This window comes from Candida pseudojiufengensis (genome assembly GCF_024610245.1).
Source record: "Candida pseudojiufengensis strain CBS 10847 chromosome Unknown scaffold1, whole genome shotgun sequence".
NCBI classification, from domain to species: domain Eukaryota; kingdom Fungi; phylum Ascomycota; class Pichiomycetes; order Serinales; family Debaryomycetaceae; genus Lodderomyces; species Lodderomyces pseudojiufengensis.
The window spans coordinates 563918-581710 of NW_026261530.1; the positions used below are offsets into that span (position 1 = coordinate 563918).

At 28.1% G+C, this 17793-nt stretch overlaps 9 protein-coding genes across 9 annotated transcripts; 4 read left to right on the forward strand and 5 right to left on the reverse strand. All coding sequences in view use genetic code 12, as the record gives it.

Moving 5' to 3' along the window:
• Window positions 1-265: 265 nt before the first annotated feature.
• LCB2 (serine C-palmitoyltransferase) lies at window positions 266-1942 on the forward strand (the record flags this gene model as incomplete). Its single annotated transcript, XM_051758159.1, has 1 exon — window positions 266-1942. One exon carries the CDS (start codon window positions 266-268, stop codon window positions 1940-1942), a length of 1677 nt encoding a protein of 558 aa, XP_051613745.1.
• A 736-nt stretch (window positions 1943-2678) lies between these two features.
• On the reverse strand, window positions 2679-4790 carry DOA4 (ubiquitin-specific protease; the record flags this gene model as incomplete). The annotated part of the gene is made up of 1 exon (XM_051758160.1): window positions 2679-4790. One exon carries the CDS (start codon window positions 4788-4790, stop codon window positions 2679-2681), a length of 2112 nt encoding a protein of 703 aa, XP_051613746.1.
• Window positions 4791-5131: 341 nt separating this feature from the next.
• On the forward strand, window positions 5132-6303 carry CSK1 (mitogen-activated protein kinase; the record flags this gene model as incomplete). Its single annotated transcript, XM_051758161.1, has 2 exons — window positions 5132-5413; window positions 5467-6303. 2 exons carry the CDS (start codon window positions 5132-5134, stop codon window positions 6301-6303), a joined length of 1119 nt encoding a protein of 372 aa, XP_051613747.1.
• A 758-nt stretch (window positions 6304-7061) lies between these two features.
• KGF55_003376 (uncharacterized protein) lies at window positions 7062-7466 on the forward strand (the record flags this gene model as incomplete). The annotated part of the gene is made up of 1 exon (XM_051758162.1): window positions 7062-7466. The coding sequence occupies one exon, from the start codon at window positions 7062-7064 to the stop codon at window positions 7464-7466; it is 405 nt and encodes a 134-aa protein (XP_051613748.1).
• Window positions 7467-7528: 62 nt separating this feature from the next.
• On the reverse strand, window positions 7529-8455 carry KGF55_003377 (uncharacterized protein; the record flags this gene model as incomplete). The annotated part of the gene is made up of 1 exon (XM_051758164.1): window positions 7529-8455. One exon carries the CDS (start codon window positions 8453-8455, stop codon window positions 7529-7531), a length of 927 nt encoding a protein of 308 aa, XP_051613749.1.
• Window positions 8456-8567: 112 nt separating this feature from the next.
• On the forward strand, window positions 8568-10237 carry KGF55_003378 (uncharacterized protein; the record flags this gene model as incomplete). The annotated part of the gene is made up of 2 exons (XM_051758165.1): window positions 8568-10184; window positions 10226-10237. The coding sequence occupies 2 exons, from the start codon at window positions 8568-8570 to the stop codon at window positions 10235-10237; spliced, it is 1629 nt and encodes a 542-aa protein (XP_051613750.1).
• A 126-nt stretch (window positions 10238-10363) lies between these two features.
• On the reverse strand, window positions 10364-13738 carry KGF55_003379 (ATP-dependent 3'-5' DNA helicase; the record flags this gene model as incomplete). The annotated part of the gene is made up of 1 exon (XM_051758166.1): window positions 10364-13738. One exon carries the CDS (start codon window positions 13736-13738, stop codon window positions 10364-10366), a length of 3375 nt encoding a protein of 1124 aa, XP_051613751.1.
• Window positions 13739-14298: 560 nt separating this feature from the next.
• Window positions 14299-15156, reverse strand: KGF55_003380 (uncharacterized protein; the record flags this gene model as incomplete). The annotated part of the gene is made up of 1 exon (XM_051758167.1): window positions 14299-15156. The coding sequence occupies one exon, from the start codon at window positions 15154-15156 to the stop codon at window positions 14299-14301; it is 858 nt and encodes a 285-aa protein (XP_051613752.1).
• Window positions 15157-15384: 228 nt separating this feature from the next.
• KGF55_003381 (divalent metal ion transporter) lies at window positions 15385-17271 on the reverse strand (the record flags this gene model as incomplete). The annotated part of the gene is made up of 1 exon (XM_051758168.1): window positions 15385-17271. The coding sequence occupies one exon, from the start codon at window positions 17269-17271 to the stop codon at window positions 15385-15387; it is 1887 nt and encodes a 628-aa protein (XP_051613753.1).
• Window positions 17272-17793: the final 522 nt, after the last annotated feature.

Sequence of the window (17793 nt, forward strand, 5' to 3'; positions counted from 1 at the left end):
CACTTTTCAGCTAAGTATATAAGTAGTTCATCTATATGATATATGAAACCTAGTAAGTACTGTAATGCTAATAGCTTTTTAAATAAACACGATAACGTAAAAAAACGAAAAATGTCAAAGAAAGAAAAAAAAAAAAAATTCCATAACTTTGTAAATAATAATTGACAGTCTCAAGAACTACTCCTATTCAACAAAATAGATTAATTCAACAATAACAATTGTAATATAGCATATCATTGACTTGAGACTTCAACCAATCAATAGTATGCCATATTCAAAATACATTCCCAATGCACCAGAAGATAATAGGCCCATTGAAGTTAGGAGTAATTTAGAATATGGTAAACTAACATCAAAAGATTATTTACACGTCTCAAAACATCCAATTGGTGAACCATTACCAAAACCTATCGATGATGATCCTCCATATATAATATTATTATCAACTTATTTGAATTTTTTAATTTTAATTATAATAGGTCATATAAGAGATTTTTTTGGTAAAATTTTTAAACCTCAAGAATATAAACATTTAGTTGAAAAAGATGGTTATGCACCATGGTATGATGGATTTGAAAGTTTTTATGTTCGTAGATTGAAAACTAGAATAGATGATTGTTTTGCAAGACCAATTCATGGAGCACCAGGAAGATATATAAAATGTTTCAATAGAATAAGGAATGGTAAAACTGGTTATTTATATGATGGCACGTCAAAGGAATGTTTAAATTTATCTTCTTATAATTATTTAGGTTTTGCTCAATCAAGTGGAGTTTGTACAGATTTTGCTTTAAAATGTGTTGATGATTATGGAACTTCTGGTTGTTCACCAAGATCATATTCTGGTACAACTGATTTACATAAAGAATGTGAAAGAGTTGTTGCTGATTTTGTTGGAAAAGAAGATGCTATAATTGTAAGTCAAGGTTATGGAACAAATGCTAATTTTTTTGCATCAATAGCTGACTCAAAAACTTTAGTTATATCGGATGAATTAAATCATGCATCTATAAGATTTGGTATTAGATTATCAGGAGCAAGTGTTAAAGTTTATAAACATAATGATATGAAAGATTTGGAGAATCTTATAAGAAACCAAATTGCACAAGGTCAACCAAAAACTCATAGACCATGGAAAAAAATTATTATTGCTGTTGAAGGTTTATATTCTATGGAAGGAAATATGTGTAATTTACCAGAATTAATTGAATTAAAAGATAAATATAAATGTTATTTATTTGTTGATGAAGCACATTCTATAGGAGCTTTAGGTCCAGAGGGTAGAGGTATATGTGATTACTTCTCGGTGGATCCAGCTAGAGTTGATATTTTAATGGGGACATTAACAAAATCATTTGGTGCAACTGGTGGATATATTGCAGCTGATAAAAAAGTAATAGATAAAATGAGATTAAATTATATAACACAATCTTATAGTGAAGTTGTACCGCCTCCAGTTTTAGGTCAAATAATATCATCATTAAAAATCATAAAGGGAGAATTAAATCCAGGTGAAGGACAAGAAAGATTACAAAGAATTGCATTTAACTCAAGATATTTAAGATTAGGGTTGAAAAGATTAGGATTTATTGTATATGGAGCTGATGATTCACCAGTTATACCATTATTAGTATTTTTACCATCTAAAATGCCAGCAGTCTCAAGAATGTTGTATGAATTAGGTATTGCAGTTGTTATTGTTAGTTATCCAGCCACTCCATTAGTAAGTGCAAGAGCTCGTTTATGTGTATCATCAGCATTAACAAAAGAAGATCTTGATTTAGTCTTGCTAAGACTAAGTCAAATTGGTGATTTAATATATTTGAAATTCAGTAGTGGTATAGCTGGTGGATCTGCAATTGAAGGTCAACCACCACGTTGTTCAATAGAGGACGTATTAGCAACTAATGTAGAAGAATGTAAAAAGCCAAAATTGATATAGAATTAAGTACATAGACAATTCATAATTTTTAATTAATATTCATAATTTAACCACTTTATTAACTCTAGAAAATGCTACCACTTTTGATATAAGTTTGTAAATATTACAACCAAATCAGATACAATAAATGTCATTAACACATTTCAATTAAAACAACCTTATGTCAACTCCTATAATACCTGATGCATACATTCCACCACTACGATTTAACTCAATCCAGTCAAACTTGTATAGAGGAGCTTATCCAAGAGAACCGAATTTCAAATTCCTAAATACATTAAAATTAAAAACAATTATATCATTAACACCAGAACCAATAACTTTAGAAACAGATCCACAATTTTATAATTGGTCAAAAGAGCAAAATATAAATTTAATACATATAGAATGTGCATCAGGAGGTAAAGGTAAAAAAAGATCCACTCCATTAGATTATGAAAATGCTATAAAAATTTTAAATATTATAATACATCAAAAAAATCAACCAATTTTTATACATTGTTTAAATGGAGGTCAAATTACAAGTTTATTAGTTGCATGTTTAAGAAAGTTACAATTTTGGTCAGCAATTTCTATATTTAATGAATTTATAAATTTTACTACAAATATAACTGTTAATGATAGATTATTTGTTGAAAATTTTCATGGAACTGTTAATATTAATTATGATGATAAAGTACCTTGGCTTTGGGTTGGTGTAAGTAAACATTTAGTTACAAGTCATCCAAAATTAAAATTAAATTCTTTGAAAGAATAAACAATATGCATTTTTATTCATTACTTGATTTGAATTAACTCGTGATACTTTTGTATCATCAAAATAATACCATTGTTTATCTTGTTTTTTAACATATGATGTATAATGACCAGTTGTTAAACTACCAAAATGATTTGCAACTCCAAATAATTTATATTCAAATGGTGGTATTTGATTTCTAATTGGTAAAGATCCTAAATCATTCATTCCATCAGTTGGCCAATATTTTGTTAGATCTAATATTTCATCAACTGGATAAGTTACCCAAGTTTCAAGTTTTTTAATAGATGTCAGTTGCATTTTAAATCTTTTAAAATTTATAATTAATACTTGAGGTAATCTTGTTATTGCTATTTTTTTAGTTGATTTTCTATGAGTTTTACAATTAGGACAAAACCATTTATCATTATCATCTAATAATTCAGTTGTTAAAAATTCATTTATACAATCTTGTAATGTCACTTTTTCTTTATTTGGAACTGGGACAGAAAGTATGGAAAAGGCATTATATGAAGTTGAAGTAAATTGACATGTTAAACATTTTAATTGTGATGAATATTGACCTTGAAATTGATCAACAACAATTGAAAAATTTAATTTCAAATATCTTTCCCATTCAATTGTAGAAGCTTGTCTAATTGGTAAAATTTCTCTACTTTTTTCTTGTTCTGGAGTTAATTCTGTAATTTTTTGCTTTTCTTTTGGATTTAATTTCGCCATTTGATTTAAATCTTCATGTATACCATCTAATAAAAAATTTACAAATTCAATACAATCTTGTTGATCACAAGAATTAAATTGTTGAGAAAATTGACCAATTAAATTTCTGAAATTTTTGGGGTTATAAATTCCATTTTTATTCTTTAACATATTGTTGATAAGGTCTGCAAATCCTATTGTCAATCGTCCTTTTGTTCCTAAGATGTTATCATAATTGATGTGTTGTTTGAATGGAGTGAAAAAAAATGGAGTTAATGGAGTTGAAACTAAACATTGAATCATGCAGTTCATATAACATGAATTTCCCAAGTTAACCAAACCAGTTGTAAATTGAGGTGTTTTTGGAGCCGAATTTGTTGAAAATTTATTTGTTGAAACGGTGGTAGGAGTTATTTTCGTAAGCTGAGTTTGTGGTTGCGGTTGAGGATGAGGTCGTGGTTTGGGGTTGATTTTGGTTGGTAAAAGTGGTGCTTGGGAGATTTGAGGTGATGACTTTGGAGAATTGTAACTAAATTGTAATGATTCTTGCAGATTTAACTGATTCTCATTTTGACTTTTACCATTCAGGTATGAGCCATTGCTGAGTAGATTTGTAAATGAGCTGTCATCTGATCTTAGTATTTTTTCCTCTTCAGCTCCTGTGATTGTCTCCAATCCTTGTGCCTTCCAACTTTCAAAGCCTCCCGTTAAGTAACTTGGTACTTTTTTTAGTCGTGAACTAAGATATTTATTTTGAAACATTAATAAATCTATTAGTCGATTAAATGGATTTTTCCCAGGTATATCATTAAATCTTCCATCACCTGATTCTTGATCATATATTACTACATTATCGAATTTATGTCTTTCTTGAAATTTTTGAAATTGTTTGTAAGTTATTGTATTTTGAATTTTATCTTCTAATTCTTCATCATTTTGAACGTCTATGACTATTACTGGATCCAAGTTGACTGAATTTTTTATATGACTCTTTTGATACAAATTTTTAGGTCTATAATCGATGATTAATACATTCTTTAACTTTTGTAATTCTTGTGGCGATATTTGTTCTTGAAATCCTTTATTTATGTGCTTTAATTTAAGACCCAATTCGGCTTTTTGATCAACAACTCTTTGGAATTCATAAAATAAAGCAGTACTTTGAGTTTTTATTTTCTGCTTAATTTGACTAAAGTAATTTATTACCAAGTTTGATATTGCATATGCAACATCATAATCACAATAACCTAATTTGTCATATAAATTTAATTGATAGTTGAGTTGTTCAAGTAAGGTGGCTAGTATCTCATTTATTTGCTTATTTGTAGTTGATACATTTATCAATTTTGTCAATAATTTCAGTTGAATGACTTCTAGTTCTGACTTCAACATTTGATGGAGTACTATAAGAAACCTGTTTAGTAAGTTGTGACAGATCGATTTGAAATCTAATCTATTGTGTGCTACCACACACCTGAAAGTTTATATTGCTGTAAGGAGGTGAGTTTATTTTACAACCATCTTTTATAAATTCACCAAATTTGCATCTTGCATACTCATAATAGATCTTGATCTTACTTTCCACATAGATTTAGATATGTTTGTATCAATTTTGCGCTAATTGAAAGCAAAAAATTTAATTGCTGCAAAACAGTTTTGGTTGTATTTTAGCTGCAAAAAAATCTAACATACCAAACAATAGATCCAAATACAACTCACACTCTTTTTAAACAATGGCTTCACTTAGAGGAAGAAATGGTTATTTTGAATCATGTTCAACTTATACTGATAAAGAAAATTATTTTTTAGTTGATTCAAGGTATGAAATTGTACGAATTTTAGGTAAGGGGTCATATGGAGTTGTTTGTTCTGCAATTGATACTAAAAGTTTAAGTACTGGATTAGAACATAAAATAGCTATAAAGAAAGTAACAAAGATTTTTACAAAAGATATATTATTAGTAAGGGCCATAAGAGAGTTAAAGTTTATGAAATTTTTTAAAGGGCATAGAAATGTATGTGAAATTAAGTAATCTATAATTTGCAACAAATACTAACAATTCTCCAGATTGCTACTTTATTAGATTCAGATGTTGTTTACGTTAAACCATATGATGGACTTTATTGTTTTCAAGAATTAGCTGATTTAGATTTAGCAAGAGTTTTATATTCAAATGTTCAATTATCAGAATTTCATATACAAAATTTTATGTATCAAATATTATGTGGATTAAAATATATTCATTCAGCAGATGTTGTACATAGAGATTTAAAACCTGGAAATATATTAGTTACAACTCAAGGTATATTAAAAATTTGTGATTTTGGTTTAGCAAGAGGTATAAATCCAAAATTTTTTAAAAATAGAGTTGCAACTATAACAAATTATGTTGCAACAAGATGGTATAGAGCACCTGAATTAATATTATCATCTAAAAATTATTCAAAAGCAGTAGATATATGGGCAATAGGATGTATATTAGGTGAATTATTTGGTAGAAGACCAATTTTTCCAGGTAAAAATCTGAATGAACAAATATTTGAAATTGTTAAAGTATTAGGTAGTCCATCAAATGAAACAATTAAAAAATATAATTGGAAAATTGAAGGAATACTTTGGTGTAAATATAAACCAATAAAATGGTCAAATTTATATCCATTTGCTCCAATAGAAGCTATAAATTTAATTGATAATTTATTACAATGGGATTATAAAAAAAGATTTGAAGTTGATGAAATTTTAAATCAAGAATTTTTTAAATATGTTAAAAATGGTGAAGAACCAAATTCAAAAACAATATTTGATTTTAGTTTTGAAGAACCAAGTAAAATACCAAAATTAAAAGAAATTTTAGAAGAAGAAGTTAAAGAATTTAGTGAATTATGTCATAAAATTGAAGAATAAATGAAGTAAGACATTTTTAGAGGAAAATTACAAGTATAAGTTCATAGTTTCGTTTCAAAATAAATCTTATTTACTTTATCTTGTCTATATTATTCAGTCTAATGGTCTTGTTTTTATTGCTGTTTTTTCTTTTTATCTCTGTATAACTTTCATTAAAAGTAACACAATAATTAATTAAACCATTTTTCCCCCACAATTCGGTTAAATTACAAATTGAAATTACCGTAACGTACTATTAATCGGAATGAAGTATACAGAAATTCAGTATCTTTTGATACTTATCATCAATTTTTCAATGATTAAATCGTTGATTTTAATTTAAACTTCATGTTTGATAGTATCGGTTATATTTCATTGCGTAAGAACTATTTAGGATTGTCTATTTAAGAAATAAATTTATTAACCGAAACCGTTTTACTTTAATAAAGATTATTTTTAAGAAATTTTAAAAGCTTGAAATTACGATATTGAAAAATTATTGCATGAGAAAATGACGGAGTATTTCTTTAGTAGAAAATCACACAATGTAGAATAATTATTATTGTTCAAAATAGTAACATATTTACATAATTATTTATTGAATTATAAATACAGAATATAAATTCAAATAAAATGATTTCACAATTCATAATTCCAAATTTATTTACTTGTTCCACCAACTCGAAATAGGACAATAAATTAGATTTACTATAGACGTTTTCAAGAATTCTCAATTCATTTTCATAATAATTTATCAAATATCCACTTAAAAATCAACAATGCCTCTTCAAACACATCCAGATTTAATTATTGTCAGTTTTGACTTATATATTGAAGGTAAAGATGAACCTCAAATTATTCCAGTTGATGGTCAAGATGAAATTCATATAGCTGTACCAGGTGGAGTTAAATATTATATTAAATTAAATTTTAAAGTTAAAAATAGAAAATTAGAAGATTTAAATTATAAACAAATTGTTAAAAAAGGTGGTGTAACTATAAGAACAAGAGAAGTTAAATTAGGATCTTATGAACCAAGTGAAGAAATTCGTTCAGTTGATTTTCCAGAAGATGAAACTCCAGGTGGTTGGTTAATGAGAGGAACTTATTATGCTACTTCATATTATACAGCAGGTAGTGAAACATTAATGGTTAGTGATTGGACTTTAGAAATTACAAAATAGAACTACTATATTCAAATATAGACTTTATTTATACTTTATAGTCAATATAAAATGTTATTTAATCATAATTTAACATATCCTGAGGCATATGAAACACTACTATCTCTTGAACTTGTTGCATGATTACTTTGTGAATATCCAATCCAGTTAAACCCTTCTTTTGAACCATATTTTTCTAAAAGTTGTAATATAATTGAAACTGGTTTTTGCCCGCAAATTGTATTACCAGTTGTATTAATATATTCTATCCATTTTTTAGAAGATCCTTTAGTAGCTATTTTAAGTGCAATTTTATCTAATAATTCAATTGATTTATAAATTTCAAACTCTTTTGGTTTTTGATTTATGGAAACTAAATTTTGTTCCAATGTATCAAATGTAGCATTTTTATTTGATAAAACTTTTGTATAACCAAATCTTGAACCCCAATGACAAAAATCAGAACTTATAACAAAATGATTTTCTTCATTCCCTATATAAGGAGATAATGCATCTACTAAATGTTTTTGTGAATTCAGGTCTAATCCACTAATTAATATTGGTATTATTTTTGGTAAATCTTTTGATTTTTCAGCATAATGATATATAAAAGGAGCATGCATTTCAAATGAATGTTCATCTTCATCTACTTCTTCAGACATCTTTTTGAACAATTTATTTTTTAATAATTCTTTAATTGTGGCGGTGTCAACTGGTAAATTTCCAAATGGTGTTTCATAAGCATCAAAAGGTGAAAGTAAAACATTATTTTTAAAATAAACATGATGTGAAGGTCCTAATAAAAATATTCTTTTAGCTTTTGTAGAATCCCAAACTCCGAAAGTTTCAGCTAATCTTTCACCTGAATAAGTGTATCCAGCATGAGGTCCTATTAAAACTCTTGCCCCCTTAATTGGTTTTGGTGTAACATAGTTTTGAATTTGATTCTTGAGTAATTTTGGATCATTGCTGTACCACGAACCAGCATGAGTAGCTGGACGTATATTCATTAAATAGATAAGAAAGTATAAGTAATTGATTAAAAATAACACAATCTGGTTGTAAAAAATATATAACCGAAAATTTACAACAAGTCCGCAAACACTATAGAAGTTTCAACCAATGAGTTCTAAATTGTTCACAAAATGCAAAAGTAATGAGATAAAAGCAGAAATCGAACAAGCTTTCAAAAAGGGGAAACCTATAAATAGAATAAAGATAGTGTTAAGGAAAGTACTTGCAAATTTAATGTTAAATAATAATGAAATCGTAAATCTAATGAATGATATAATACCATTAATGAAACTTGATGATATAGAAATACGGAAGTTATGTTGTGAATATCTTATTACATACGCATCATTAACAAAGGATTCCCTTGAAGCATTACCATTCTTGAAACGATTTAAAGATGAATCTTCACCAATACTAAGAGCTCTTGCAATAAAAACAATGACATCAATAAATATACCTGATTTTATCGAATTAAGTTTGAGTTCAATCCAACGACTGTTACATGACAAAGATTCTTATGTTAGAAGAACTGCAGCATTTTCAATTGCAAGATTATGTCAAAATATTGGTGAGAAAACAAATTTAATTGAAGAGTTAAATGAACTATTATATGATAATGATTCAATGGTTGTAGCAGAAGCATTAGCTGCTTTAAGTTGTATAACTGAAAGAAGTAAAAAATTGAATTTAACAATTGATAAAAATCATTCAAAAAAATTAATAGCATTATTGAAAAATGCAAATGAATGGCAACAAGTGTATATATTAAATGCTTTAATGTCATATGTTCCTCAAAGTGAAAATGAAGCATTAGATTTAATTGAATCTGTTTTACCTTCATTACAACATGAAAATTCATCAGTTGTATTAAATACAATAAAATTAATAATTTATTACTGTAATTATGCAAAAAATCCAGAATTACATTTACCAATATTACCAAAAAGAATAGGATCATCATTAAATTCATTATTAACAAAACCTTCAGAAACTCAATTTCTAGTGTTAAGAAATGTTATATTATTATTATTAGGTAAAAATTTTGTTTCATTTGATATTGAAATTTTTTATTGTAGATTTGATGATCCAATTTATGTAAAAGATACAAAATTAGAAATAATTTATTTATTAGCAAATGAATCAAATATAGAATCTGTTTTAGATGAATTAGAAGAATATGCTACAGAAGTTGATGTTTCAATGGCAAGAAAAGCAATAAGAGCATTTGGAAATTTAGCTGTAAAATTAGAAAATGCAGCTGAAAGATGTGTTGAAGTTTTATGTGATTTAATATCAACTGGTGTTACATATATTGTTCAAGAAGCAGCAGTAGTTTTGAAAAATGTTTTGAGAAGATATCCTGGACGTTATGAATATGCAATAGATGAATTAACTAAATTTTGTCATTTATTTGATGAACCAGATGCAAAAGCAGCTATGATATGGATGATTGGACAATACAGTAAAGATCCGAAAAAGTACTTGGTACAATTTTCATATAAAGAAGATCCTGTGGAGGTTCAATTAGCAATGTTAACTGCAACTACAAAATTATATCTTAAACATCCTATAGAAGGTGAAGAAATGTTATTGGATGTTTTAAAATGGGCAACTGAAGAAACAGGAAATCCAGATGTCAGAGATCGTGGATATATATATTGGAGATTATTATCTTCTGAACAAAGTACTTTCAACAATGAATTTCAAAAAAATACAAAAGACATTGTATTTAATATTGATCCAAGTATAACATCAGAAAATGATAGTGTAAATCCTAAAATTTTAGAAGAATTAGAATTAAATTTTGGATCATTAGCTTCTATTTATTTAAAACCTGTTTCAAATGTATTTAGAACTGCAAAACCAAAAGAATTAATATGGGGGCCAACATTGCAAAAGAACTGTTAAGCTAAATTTAAAATTTTAACATTTGGTGAAAATCTAACAGATGTTGTATCATATGCAATTGTATTATGAAGCATTGCTGGAATACCAGGTTCTGGACCATCTGGTAATTCATTAGCTAATTCAATTAAATCAATACCTAAAAATGATCCAAGAACTAAAAGTGAAGCTGGTCTAGACATAACAATCAGTTGTTCACGACATGTATTACCAATTATACATAATGGACAACCCCAATTACATTGACATGTTCTAATTCTATCAAAAGTTGTTTGTAATAATTCATCAATACATTCAAAGGTTTTGTAGGAATAACCTGATCCACTTCTATTTCCCTTTGTATCGTAGAATATTAATCTTGCAGGTCTTTTTCTTGTTGATTCTGTTGATTTAAATTCCTTTTGAGGTGCTTTACATTCTGTTCCCATTTCAAAATCTGCCATGTTCGTGTTAGCTTTTGATGTGTTTATATAAATTGGTAACATATTCATTATTGCATGCTCTGCTGCATGAATTCCACCAGCTGCTGATAACTTCTTAGATTTTATAATATCAATAGCTAATTTAGGTACATTTAACCATACACCTTTTGCAAATGATACAATTGGAGGATTATCAACTTCAACAACTTCTAAAATTTCTTCTTTTCTATTAACTTTAAAAAATCCAAAAACATGATTAACTATTTTAATAGCTCCAAAAAATACAGGTAAATCAATAGCTTTAGTAGCTAATGGTTTAACTAATTCAACTTCTTCAGGATCAACATCAGTATAATCTCTTTGTGAAGTAGTCCAATCTACATTAACTCTTTCAACTTTTGCATATTTTTGATCAAAATTAAATTCTTTAACTAAATATGATTGACCTTGATGGAGGAAGATACCACCTTCATATATAGTGAAAAAAGTTCTTGCCCATTCTACTTCTTCAATAATTACATTTCTACCATTTGTAATATCAACTACTGCTACAGTTGTATCATCAATTGCTCTGATGGGAACCAACTTAGTAGGTTTTGGCATATATTTAGTATGTGTAATATACCTATCACCAACATCTTTAATTAAATGTTCATTCAATATTTTTTCAAATTCTTTAAAACTTCTTCCATGAGAAAACCATCGATAATCTTCTTCTAAATGTATAGGATCTTCATATGCAGCACATTGTAAATGTCTTTCTAATAATAACAGTCCATGTTCCATATCTCTTAATCCATCAACACATAAATCTTCATAGGTATTATGTACTAATTCTTCAGAATTTTCTAAATAATATTGATCAACTGGTGATTTACCAACAACATATATAGCAAGACTTCCCTTTGCATTTTTACCTCTACCAGCTCTACCAAATTGTTGATGTAAATTTGATTTCAGCATAGGGAAACCACAAGTAATAACAACATCTAAATCAGATAAATCAATACCTAATTCTAATGCATTTGTTGCAACAATTGCTCTTAATTGACCACCAAACATTTTTTTTTCAATAATACGACGATCAGATTTACTATATCCACCTCTATAAGCCATTATTTCACTTTGATTAATTCCAGATTTTGAAAATGAATTTTGTAGTAAGTGTCTAACTTCTCTCATTACAGATTCAACAACAACTCTAATGGGGCAAAAGACGATAACTTTTATACCTTTTAATTCAGTTAACAAAGTAAGGAGTAATTTTGCCAGTTCATACATCATCCCTACTCTTGGAATTAAATTACTACTTGAATCAGCGGGACCTTTTTCACCACGTTGATTCATTAAAACAGGTGGATTCCATATTATTAATTTTTTTTCACATCTTGCACTTCCATCATTTGAAACATGAATTACTTTATCTTCTTTTGGTATTGAACAAATTGTTCTAAAATGATTTACGGGATTTCCTATGGTAGCTGAACATGATATAAACTTAATTTTCGTATCAAATTTATTTTTTATTCTTTGTAATCTTGCCATTACATATCCAACATTAATTCCAAAAGTTCCCTTATAAATATGTAATTCATCTACAACAACATATTTCAAAGCTTTTGTAAAATCTAACCAAGAATCAAATTTATTATTTGGTAATATTGAAGCATGAATTGTATCTGGATTTGTAAATAAAATATCAGATTCAGTCAGAATTTTTTTCCTTTCTGCAAATGGTGTATCTCCATCATAAGTATTTATAATAATCGGTCGTCTACTATTACTTGGTAATTGATTTAAAAATTTTTGAAAATGTCGTATTTGATCTTGTGCTAATGCCTTTGTTGGGAAAATAAATAATGCAGTTGTATTTCTTCCTTTTAATCCATTTGTAATATCCCATAATATTGAATTTAATACTGGTATTTGATAAATAAAAGATTTTCCAGATGCTGTCAGTGTACTAACTATTACATGAGAATTATCACCATCATTTAATAAAGAATGTAATGCTTCTGATTGATGAGTGTATAATGAATCAACATTGTTGAAAATGAGTTCTTCTAATTCAGGATGAAATTCAGGTGGATCTAGATATTTTGCAGGTGATTCATAATTTAGTTGATGGATGGATGAAATTTGGTCGGAGTATGAGCTTGAGTTTTTTAACGCGTTAATCATATCATCGGTAGTTATTAGATTCTTTTCTTCAATTGTGTTCTCTTTTCCTTCTAATATTTCAACAATATCATCAAGATTTGGGGGTTCTGGTATTAATGGTAATGCTTTTTTCACAATTATATCCTCCGCATCCTCTCCATGTAATTTAATAAAACTATCTAAATATTTTTTAAATCTACTATCTCTACCTTGAATCATTTTCGTAAGGTTCACTTGTTCAATCGGAACCAAAAGACTTTTTGTATCATTTAAAAAAAAGCTTTGACGACGTGATGTATCATATTCAACGTGTCTTTGTTTTCTTAATTTTTTCCTACCTTTAACAATTTTACCAATTCCATGAATTTTAACATCTTGAAAATCAAATATAAGAATTTGTTTACTTGTTTTTGGTTCTTCATTATCATCATCAATATCATATTTTTCAGCCATTAATTTTTGATCATATCCCTTTTTACCAGTTGAAACTTCTTCTAATAAAGCAACCATTACTTGATTTTCATCAAAATAATCAAATAATATTTCATCTTCAGGAAATAGGAATTTTATAACTGCTAAATCAGTTTCTGTTATTGAATTATTTAATTTTTGAATTAATTGTATTGATGGTATAACACTTTTTGAATGTGATGATAAAAAAGTTAAATGTGTATTTATTTCATGAAAAATTTTGATTAGTCTTTGGAAAAAAGGTGACCAAGACTCTGTAATGGGACTGGGGCTTTTTGATGGACTTGGTGAGTTAGATGAATTTGATAACCGTCGTTTCATGCTTGTGTGATGAGACGTGTGATGTCAGACGTGGATGATCCTGTGGAGAATGACATAGCACAAATAAGTTTATATCGCGTCCTGATTTTGTGTAATATCCAGATTGGTTTCAAATCTACCTTTTCGAAACTCAATCAATGTGGACAAATTTCGATAAAAACGTTGATAACGTAATGATTGTGATTAATAGTCACACTAGAGCAATGCATAAAACAATACTCATTATAAAAATGCTATCTTAAAAATCTATTTTTTCAGTTAATACTACAGTAAGATAATATTTGTAAAATCAAAGTAAGTTGAAGATCTTCATATAGACAAGTCAATTTATCAATAGGCCATTTAACTAATATCATACTAACGCAACGGAAATGTATGTGCTTTACCAAAAATTTTCACGTTTTAAACAATTCGGGGATGGTTGCTTCAAAATCTAATAGAATATTTCATCATCTAACTAGACCAGTCAGGCTAAATCAGATTCGACAGATTTTGAACAATTGTGAGATTGTATATTGCAAAATTCTCAAATCCTATCGGTTCGACAGTTTTTCTTGCATCTATCTTCTTCTCTTCCTACTTGAAATATCACCGTTTAGCATCAAAGCTCTTTCCATTTTTTTCTCGAGGTCGGGGATGGGACCATCTCTACGTGGACTTGAGCATTTAGTTTGGGTGTGTCCTAAACCATAACAATTGTAACATTGAATGGTCCAAACACGCGAGGTACCCGGTACAGATCCATCTGGATTTTGATCCAACCGAATTAATTCTTCAAGGTATTGATTAAGACTGGCTAATCCTGGAGTAATCTCAATCAGTCGATTTGATTTTGGCGAGCGATCAGCAAAACGTTTGATATAATTATCTATACGCTTAATATCTAACACCGGGTTTTCCGAATTTCTGTATCTTTTAGCAATTTCTTCTCCGGCCCAGTACATCCATTCTAAAGTTTTTAACGCCAGTACTTCTTTCTCGCTCAAGGTTTCATAGAAAGATCTCAATCGATTATGAATATCTTTCCTGTTCTCTAGACTCAAATTTTCATCCTTTAAAGAGTCAATCGTCATGAATACAAAATCAATTTTGTTGGCATCTGACATTTCTCCATACTCCTCCTTGATTGCTTTGTAAAGGGATTTGCCGAAATGATCAATCCCCATAAAGAATTTTAAAACTTCTTCTTTAACACTTTGTCTAAGCATACGATCCAGCCATGCGTCTAAAAAAGGATCAATGGTTTCAGATGGATCTTCCAAATACTCTTTCATACCTTTAATTTCACTAATCATATCCATCATATATTTGTGCCATAAGGAATAATTAAAGACTGACGAAAGTTTACAAGGTTCTGGTGTATAAAAAGCTGGCATGCCCATTAGTTGGCAATTATTCAAATAATTAGGGATATCCATTATAATCTCAAGCTGTGTTGGTATATTCAGTGAGGTTTTGATGATGTGGATGTATAAATAATTTGATCACTAATGTGATAAAGTTTTATCCCTTAAATTTTAATTTTTAAGACTGCATACATACACTAAACTTGAGTTTACTAGATTAGAGATACGAATTTGTCTAAAACATTGGCCAGAGATATATTAATTATCGAAATTGTATATTACCTTAACCTTCAACTTTTCCTAAAAATCAATTGACATACTAAAAACTAAATATAAATTTAAAATTGTTATAAAACTCCATATTAAAATTGCACATATTGAAGTTAATGGACTATTACTAAAATCTTTATAACCTTTTATTCTATAATTATCATTATCTAAATTATTTATAATTGGTGATTGATTTGATGATGATGATTGACTTGAATTTCCAGATAATTCATTTGTTATTTGAGTTATTGAATTTGATCTACTTTTTATTATACTTTTTGGTTTGGAATATATATCTGCTATTAGTCTTCTATTTTCTTCATGCAAATTATTTTGTGGATATTCTTCTTCATCTTCTTCCCATCCTGCACATGGATGAGAATTTCTTAAATCTTGTAGCCTAATAGCTGGCTCACTACTGGCGAATCTCTTTTTTGGTAATTCTTCATTTTCTTCATCATATAATATATCAATTTCTTCATCACCATCTCTTACTAATATAGGTACTCTCATAGTTTGTTTATTACATGTAAAATAAATTAATGGAGCACTTACTATAGGTAACAACAAAGATAAAACAACTTGACTTGCATTTAATGTTTTTGCTAATCCCTCTCTACCAGCGAAAGTAACAACAAATAAACATGGAGCAATAGCTAAACCTCTTGTAATTAATCTTCTTGTAACTGGTGGTAAACTCCAATTTAAAAATCCTTCACTAACCATTTGACCAGCTAATGTACAAACAACTCCTGCACTTTGACCAGAACATAATAAAGCTAAAGCAAATACAAATCCAGCAGTTGGTGATAAATGTTTTGATAATAAATGATAAATTGTAAATAAATCTGCATTTTCATAATCATCATCTTTATCTGAATCATAATCTGATTCATTACCATCATCTCTTGAATTCATTTTAGAACTATTTAGAGTAGCACCAGCTACTATTAAAATTGCAGAATTAACAAATAATGCAACTGTAAATAATGATATTACTAATTCAATTATGGTATAACTCATTGTATCTTTTATTGCATGAATTGAAGGTCTATAATCATCTTCATCTAAAGTATCTTCATCTCCATCTTTTTCTGGTGATGCATCATCAGTTATTGTAAATTCACTATCCTGTATGGAGCTATTATCCTTATTCCATGGAATATAATGACCATTTTTAATATCAAAATCTTTCAACCTAGATTGAACTAATCCTGAACCTAAATATAATGAATGAGGCATAACAGTAGCTCCTAATATTGCTAAACTTAAATATAATCCATTTCCTCCTTCTCTTTCTGACATATTTATAACGTCTTCATTTGGTAAAAAACCTTTTAAAACTTCTAAAGTTGAAAAATTTATTGATTTATCATGACTTACTTGATATAATTGTATACCAAAACATACAACCGTTGCAGCAACTAATATTGATACAAATGATTCAAAAATTCTTATAAATAATAATGGACCTTTTGGTCTATATGCAGCTAATACTATTAATACATCTATTACAGTAACAATAACTCCTAAAAATAATGGAATTTTAAATAATATATTTAATGCTATAGCAGTTCCAACAACTTCAGCTAAATCAGTTGCTATAATTGCAATTTCTGTCATTATATATAGTAGTATATTAAATTTATATGAAAATTTTTCTTTACAATTTGCTGCTAAATCTAATCCTGTTACTGCACCTAATTTTGCTGCTAATGTTTGTAAAAATATTGCTAAACAATTTGATAATAATATTGAAAATAAAAGATTATATTTATATGCTGATCCTGCTGATACTGCTGTTGAATAATTTCCTGGATCTAGAAATGCAACAGATACCATTAAACCGGGGCCAATGAATTTTGAATATTTTTTAAGTTTGGAGAAAATACATCGTATGTTGATCCGTATAGACATTGTGAAGAAATATGTGTATGATGATAATTATAGTGGTTAGTTGATATGTACGTAAATAATTGTCTAAATTATTGTCACTATTTTTTTTCGTGTTTAAAATTAGTTCGAGACTTAAGTGTGAGTAAAACTTGAGTGGAGTTTGTAGTAGGCTTGTTAATAACTGGGAGCTTGAGATTGACTTTGATAAAACTTCAGTGAGACTTTGTAATAATGCTGGAAATGATGTTACGTTAAAAGTGTCTTGTACGGAAATATGTAAAACAGCTTTGCTAATGATTATGTTGTATTAAAATTGAACTGAAAATCTCTGTGGCTAAGGTGGTCTTAAATGTGAAAGTACTCCTGAACGTAAATTATGATGATACTAACGAATGAATAAATAAAACTCGATGATTTGAAGAAAGAAATATTTTAAACAAATGAGTTGTATAATTTGAATGATATAATTTTTATTTCTTGTTATTATTATTATGATATGGGGTAAAGTACATTGCTCCTACATTTTCCGGTAAGATGAAAATT